Below are 7,433 nucleotides of genomic sequence, written 5' to 3'. Positions count from 1 at the left end.
ATATTTTGTCAGTATTAAGACGCTAAGTACATGAATCGGTAACTATCGTTTTAGCATTCCAGTAATGTAGAGTAATGAGGAGTAAATACGTGTCAGACTGTCACCTCAAATAAATCAATAAATCAAACTTGGTAAATACACTTGTTATGAAAAGGAAGAAGGAAGTAAACGTGTTAACCCCTCCCAAGACTCCCTTAGTGATGCTTAACAGGGCAAGGTTGAGAGATGGTATAAAGCACGGCTGCTCCATCCAGTCAGTACAACACACTCTGAGCCTTGAGTCCAGAACCAGAGAGCCTGAGACCTGCTGAGACCTGGTGAGAAATGGAAAAATTCTCTTTAAATGGCTTTATAATAGACAGTTCTCATTCTTTAGAATAAATTGTTATTATTTTTTCCTGTGTCCCTTAAAATGTAAAGTACGTATAGTTTTAAAACTATTTTATTTAGTTTAAAACAATTGATTTAGTTTAAGTCTAAGTTAGACTAAAATTAAATTTTATACCATATCTACCCAACAGTATAAAAAATATAATTTTAAACTTAAATTTTGTTATTTGTTGTTTATTTAAGATAATTAATATATTTTTAATTTAAATGTAGATGAAGGCATCTTCAAAAACTTTTGAAATACATAAAACAGTGCAATTTTCATAAACAATGTCTTTTTAATTTTATTTTCTAAGTGTCTCATTGTTTTTCAGAGATGAATTTTCCCACTTTTGTTTTTGTGGTGGGGTGCTGTTATGCTCTTTCAATGGGTGGTAAGTTTTCCAATCATGCCATCAAAAATCAAACAGCTAATGTTTAACAATATAGAATTAAATCATCAAAACAACTTCATTGTTATATTTTTTTTCTGGTGCAAGAAATGTCATTGTGCTCTTCAGTCGTTTAAGCTTTATAGCTGGTGTGACAACCGTCTTCTGGAGAAGCAATTTCCTGACTACAATATCACTTACTGTGCATTGCTGCATTTTGTAAATACAATTTAAAAAAAAAACACTAAAATAAATAAATCAGAATCTGATTAATTTAGTAAATATCTATAGTTAATTTCATTCATCTACCATTCAAAATAAATAAATTAATTAATTAATTGCAGGTTTCACTAAAATGACTAATTATTAGCCTTTCTTGGGCCATATCATGATGTAATACCCTTTTCTTTTCTTTTTTTTAGCAGAAGAAGAGAGTCCCGGGAGACGTTTCATTCTAGATTCAATTGAAGAAGCAAAGAAAATAGTAGATGCTGCTTACAAGTATTCTCGTGATGAGTAAGTAAAGCATGCAAGGATGTTGTTCAATATTACTTCATCAGTCATTCATCTATTTATATTTTTATAAATCTCACCACTTACAGGAGTTTAGCAAGGGTGCGCAGAGATGTCATCAAGCCTTCCGACAAGCTACGTCTGCTGAAACAGCCAGCTCGAAAGACAAGAGAGGCCGTGAGAGCCGCAGACTACATGGGGCAAACGCTCAGACTGATCAGTGAGAAAGCCCATCACGCACACAAGAGGGCTATCAATACTACAGGTATGAGGACAAACAACTTTGCACAAGCTCAGAAAAGATCCATTACTGAGTGATGTTCCATGCTAAAAACTGAGATTATGTGTTTTCCCCTAGATCTGCTCACTGTAGATGAGCTTAACACGATCACACGTCTGACAGGCTGTGCGGCTCAAACCCGGTCCCCATCTTGTAGGACAACACCCCACTTAAACAAGTATCGAACTGCCACCAATGTCTGCAACAACAGGTTCGTCTTGCCATCCTCATTCAGGGTTATCTTAATCAAAGACTTTTTGTTTTGTTTGACAGTGTTTGCCTATAGCTAAAAAACTAAATGTATCATTCCCAGGAGGAACCCACTTCTTGGTGCATCCAACACCCCTTTTGCTCGCTGGTTGCCTGCTCAGTATGAGGATAGCATCTCCCAGCCCAAAGGGTGGGAACCCAACAGATTGCACAATGGTGCAGTGCTGCCCCTGGTATGATAGAGATGATTATGAATAGTTTACTGAACTCTATTTGACAAATAATTAACAATGTCTGAATTCTGTCTTCCTCATTGATTCCAGGTCAGACTGGTTTCCAATCGTATTCTAAGCACTGCAGATGCTGACGTAGAGAGTGATCGTGACTTTACCTTCATGCTAACCATCTTTGGCCAATGGGTTGACCACGATCTGACTTTTACGCCCTTCTCGCCAAGCATTAGATCCTTCAGTAGTGGCCTCAACTGTGATGAAAGCTGTGAGCGCTCTGAACCCTGCTTCCCAATTCTGGTCAGTCAAAGATTGTCCTTGTCAAAAATTGTCCCAATCTTGTTGTTTTATAAAAACTATCTTTCATGTCATATTTTTTGTCAAAACACAGGCCCCTCCAGGAGATCAACGTCTGCGTCCTGAAACCTGTCTCCCTGTCTTCCGTTCATCACCGGCTTGTGGTTCTGGGAACACTGCCTATCTATTTGGTGGGGCCCCCAAAGTTAGGGAACAGATCAATGCTTTAACAGCTTTCCTAGATGCTGGACAGGTTTACGGGGCAGAGGATGGCCTAGCAAAAGAACTGAGAGACCTGAACAATGATGGTGGTCTTCTTCTTGTCAACGATCAGTTCCAGGACAATGGACGAGAGCACCTGCCCTTCACCAAAGTTGAAAGCTTGATGTGTGCCACGCGTAAGAGAACCCTCAATGACACCACGCTAACAGAGGTGCCTTGCTTCATTGCAGGTCAGTAACTTTTTCATTCTTAGAAAATCTTGTGCCTTCATATGCAATTATCAGGCATAGTTGTCATTAGTAAATCCAGCTTATGAAATGTATGGTATTTGCACAATTCCATGTGCCGAATGCTAATGAACTCTTGTTTGTAGGGGATGTCCGTGTTGACGAGAACATTGCTCTCACCTCATTACACGCACTTTTCATGAGAGAGCACAATAGACTGGCTCGTGCTCTCCGTGTGCTCAATCCTACCTGGAGTAGTGAAACCCTCTATCAAGAGGCAAGAAAAATTGTTGGTGCCTACAACCAGGTAAAGTCACTCAAAGAAAAGTGCATTAACACAAACACAAGCAGTTACATGTGGAGTATAACATATATTCATTATCAATCTTCTTTCTCTTTTAGATCTTGGTATTTAAGGAATACTTGCCAATAATTGTAGGCCCTGACGCTTACAATAGACACCTTGGACTATATCCAGGTTACAATGAAAATGTGGACCCTACCATTGCAAACGTCTTTGCTACTGCAGCTTTCCGGTTTGCCCACCTGGCCATCCAACCCATCCTATTTCGTCTTGATGAAAATTACCAGAATCATCCTCAATTTCCAAATGTGCCCCTCTATGAGGCCTTCTTCTCACCATGGAGGGTGGTTTTCGAAGGTGAGTTTGTGAGACTTGGAAAAGCATACTTACCACGTCCTAAATCTTCTAAATAAGTCTTCTTCAATCCTAATTTATTTCTCCTTTGTTTTATGCTTAGGGGGCATCGATCCTCTGCTTCGTGGACTGATTGGTCGGCCAGCAAAACTGAATACACAAGACCACATGATGGTGGATGCTCTTAGAGAGAGACTTTTTGCCTTTACATTACACATTGCTTTGGACTTGGCTGCCCTCAATATGCAAAGAAGTCGTGACCATGCAATACCAGGTAAATATTCTGGATTAAAACCCTTTAAACCCAATCACATGAAGCCAACTCAGCTTCATGCTGCATTACTACTCCATGTGTTTTTGAGAGAAGACTTACCAGATATCCATCTGTTATTCCTCATAAGGATATAATGCATGGCGTCGGTTCTGTGGACTGTCCGCCCCTCAGAATGAGCAAGAATTGGCTGTGGTGATGAACAACACTGAACTGGCTCGCAGGCTGATTGAGCTTTATGGCACCCCTGAGAACATCGACATTTGGTTGGGAGGTGTTGCTGAGCCTTTTGCTCCTGGTGGTCGTGTTGGTCCTCTTTTTGCCTGCCTTATCGCTACACAGTTCCAGCACATTCGCGAGGGTGACAGGTAAAGATTTCTGTGTATATAAATTCAGGGTTGTCCAACCCCTCTCCTGGCGGGCCACTATCCTCCTCCAACCCTCAGTAAACACACCTGAAACCACTAATCAAGGTCTTCAGGAAATTTCCAGGTAAATGCACTGGGGCTGGTTGGAACCTAACTCTGCAGGACACCGGCCCTCCAGGAGCAGGGATGGACACCCCTGATTTAGTCGATTAGACTAGTATGTGTTTGAGAGGTGTTAACGCCAGGTGTCATGGTGTGTTCAGGTTATGGTGGGAGAACAAAGGAGTGTTTACCACCAAACAAAAAACATCACTGGCCTCTATGTCGCTGGCCCGCATCATCTGCGACAACACTGGAATAAACAGAGTTCCCAATGATCCTTTCCGCTTCACCAGTTCAGCCAGTTACGTTTCCTGTGGGGATATCCCTGCCTTAGACCTAAACCCTTGGATTGAAACTGGTAAGGCACCATAGTATAAGAGCTCTTAAATTCAGCTGTGTGATTATACATAAATCTTCTTCCTCAGACTGCAAATTTCTGCCTAAGCTTCTTACTACCTTTTTATGTGCTTGTAGAGTACCTAATTTATGGTAGGCACATATTAGACATTAAATAATCTGTTTGGATGATCACCATGGTTTAGTTCACCTGTGATTTGGTATTTGGCCTTCCAGGTAACGGTGGCATCAACCTATCAGACATTGGAAATGAGGTTAGAAAAGTGTTTGTTTTTATCTAATTGCAAGCACAAAGAGTGAGTGATGATGTTGTGCATATGGTCTATTATATATCTTAAAATGACAATTAATTCACTGCAAAATCTCTAAACTATACACAGCTTGAGTAGCTTCTTCTTTGCTGTACACTGGACTGGTGCAGTGACATGAATCAATGCATTTGGATGCCACAACTGTCAAACAATGTTTTATGATTGCACCTGAACTGCACCAACTCTTTGTACACTTTAGTCCTTCTTTCTACCTTTTGCATGCTTCAAGGAATTTTGCTTGGGTTAGGGGTCTCTTTCATATTTAAAATTGTGATTTATTTTTAATTGATGCAAACAGTTAGGCTTATAGTACAAACATATAACGTCTATGCCTTAACCCTCAGATACAGAGTCCTTCCAAGGACCTCCAGGACCCAGAGGACCTCCAGGGGAACCTGGTAAGATAGTCATACATCAAATATGCCCTCTAAATATCCTCTAAATATAGCAACAAAGCCGCCAACCTTACTATTAAGCAAGATTACAGAACTAACCAACCAATATTGCAAATTACAATTTTTCTTTAATATTCAATTTTCTCCAGGTCAACGAGGTGTAGCAGGCCCGCCTGGACCTCCAGGACCCCCAGGACCCCCTATTAATACCACAGGACAACATTCTGCCTTCTTTGCTTCTGTTGGCACCATCTCTTCTGCCTCTGCTAAAGTGATTGTGTTCAGTCGGGTCCTTTACAATGGACAGAACCATTATAACCATAAATTAGGGAAGTTCTTCTGCCAGATTCCTGGTGTATATGAATTCCAGTTCTCATGCATAAGTACTCGGACTTTGGGAATTGTGACCTTAAAGAAAAATAATGCTGTTGAGCTAACTGCTGAAAATATCATCATTAATTCACGATCATTTTCTGAAGGAAAGGCAATTCTGAACCTATTTACAGGAGACTCGGTGTGGATAGAGGCTTCTCGGGGTGCTAATGGTATAGCCAGTTCCAGCTATTTCTCTGGTCATATTATTTTCCCTGTTTAGGACTATTACTAATAATGGATTATTTTCCTTTTATGTAGCTTTTCTTTTTATTTATTATAATTGCAGTTGCGTACAAATGCACATATCCTGCAGATAAGAATAATCAGAAAAATGTCTATAAAATTGAAATGGTAAATCTGCTACTTTTCATGGTCTTTTAAAACATTGATTTCTTTCTTACTGTGATCTCTAAACTAGTTGTTTCTGTTGTTGTTTATTGATAAGATGACTATATGACTATGTTAGCTACGCAAAATTAAGTGTTCAGTTATACTTAGTTTGAATTTTGAATAGTTTAAAGCTAAATGATTTAAAATTTAGGAACACAGACATAACTGCTTATGCTCTGTATGTTGATAAATGTTGGTTTTTGTTTTGTTGTCAGATTGCAACAAAAATATTCTGTAGTCCATTCTGTGACATTATGTGTATGCTTTTAGCAAAGCAAAATAAACAAATAAAACATTTTATATCAATTCATTATCAGGCTTGTTCTACTTTCTAAATGATGAGCGTGAATACACAACCAAAAGTGAAAATATTAGGCCTTTTGGTTTTTGATTAGATTTCGCTTGTCTTCAAATCTAATCTGTATATGTCTGAAATTCATTTCGTAATATTTTGGCGAGCTGATTCTCCTACTGCCCACTCCACTTTCATCATGGATACAGACTCACCTAAAGGATTATTACGGACACCTGTTCAATTTCTCATTAATGCAATTATCTAATCAACCAATCACATGGCAGTTGCTTAAATTCATTTAGGGGTGTGGTCCTGGTCAAGACAATCTCCTGAACTCCACTGTCAGAAAAAAAGGTACATTTCCTTCACTGGGGCGGTACCCTAATGTACAAAACCGAAAAGGTACTAATATTTACCTTTAGGTACTACTATGTACCTTTACGGTACTAATACGCACTCCTAAAGTACTGATATGTACTTTTTATGGTACTAATATGTACCATTTAGGGGTTAGTAAGGTACTATGATGTACCTTTTCACTTTTGTACCTTAGCAGGGTATCCGCGGGGTCTTGAAAAGTCTTAAAAGGTGATAAATCAATTTTGGGAAAATTAAGACCCTTATAAAGTATTAAAAAGTCTTATCACGGCTTTATAAAGTCTTAAATTTTGAAAGTATTTTTTTCAAGCTTTGTCAAAGAGTTTGACTCCAAAAAGTATTTATGAATATATTTCTTTTCATCCCCATAAGTATTAAAAAACAACGGGGCGCTCAGTCTGAGATCGGCTCAGTGCGCGCGCCAGGGATGGACATTCGCACTGCCACCAGCCAAATGCGGCGGGTTTAGAGTTGTGGCGGGTAAACTCGCTTCACCTACCAAGCTGTTTCACCTCTTTGTAAACTTGGTTCAATGCATGCGAGTGCTGCCGTATGTGTGCATATAACCAGTCGTTTTCTCCGTCATCACTCGCGTGAAGAAGCGCTGTGTGAGACTCGCGCGCGCTGAGAGAGAGATCTGACACTGACTACGTTTACATGGACAACAATACTCCGATATTAATCTGATTAAGACAATACTCTGATTAAGAGGCTACCATGTAGACAGCGATTTCTAATTACCTTAATCTGATTAAAGTCATAATCTAACTACACATAAATCAGATTAAGACAT

At 39.3% G+C, this 7,433-nt stretch overlaps 1 protein-coding gene across 3 annotated transcripts; it reads left to right on the top strand.

Moving 5' to 3' along the window:
* The first annotated feature begins 230 nt into the window (after positions 1 to 230).
* On the top strand, positions 231 to 6,277 carry mpx (myeloid-specific peroxidase). 3 transcript variants are annotated; one of them, XM_067433580.1, is made up of 16 exons: positions 231 to 317; positions 705 to 764; positions 1,184 to 1,277; positions 1,364 to 1,539; positions 1,633 to 1,765; positions 1,868 to 1,997; positions 2,088 to 2,294; positions 2,386 to 2,743; positions 2,887 to 3,047; positions 3,143 to 3,401; positions 3,502 to 3,672; positions 3,800 to 4,037; positions 4,301 to 4,497; positions 4,713 to 4,750; positions 5,152 to 5,205; positions 5,352 to 5,503. In XM_067433580.1, exons 2-16 carry the CDS (start codon positions 707 to 709, stop codon positions 5,364 to 5,366), a joined length of 2,289 nt encoding a protein of 762 aa, XP_067289681.1. In that variant the 5' UTR covers positions 231 to 317; positions 705 to 706; the 3' UTR covers positions 5,367 to 5,503. The 3 variants fall into 3 exon arrangements, with proteins under 3 accessions (XP_067289681.1, XP_067289679.1, XP_067289680.1); XM_067433578.1 differs by lacking the exon at positions 4,713 to 4,750 and having other exon boundaries at positions 5,352 to 6,277; XM_067433579.1 differs by lacking the exon at positions 4,713 to 4,750 and having other exon boundaries at positions 259 to 317; positions 1,187 to 1,277; positions 5,352 to 6,277.
* The last annotated feature ends 1,156 nt before the right edge of the window (positions 6,278 to 7,433 follow it).

Source organism: Pseudorasbora parva, chromosome 23, assembly GCF_024679245.1.
Source record: "Pseudorasbora parva isolate DD20220531a chromosome 23, ASM2467924v1, whole genome shotgun sequence".
NCBI lineage: Eukaryota > Metazoa > Chordata > Actinopteri > Cypriniformes > Gobionidae > Pseudorasbora > Pseudorasbora parva.
The sequence above is the reverse complement of the archived record's forward strand: the minus strand, read 5'-3'. Positions and strand labels throughout refer to the sequence as shown.

Bases quoted from the DNA above. Each gene is read 5' to 3' on its own strand.
- mpx (XM_067433578.1), top strand. From the start codon at position 707: ATGAATTTTCCCACTTTTGTTTTTGTGGTGGGGTGCTGTTATGCTCTT. The intron at 2,744-2,886 runs GTCAGTAACTTT...TCTTGTTTGTAG, and splicing joins GGTGCCTTGCTTCATTGCAG to GGGATGTCCGTGTTGACGAG. The intron at 5,206-5,351 runs GTAAGATAGTCA...AATTTTCTCCAG, and splicing joins AGGACCTCCAGGGGAACCTG to GTCAACGAGGTGTAGCAGGC.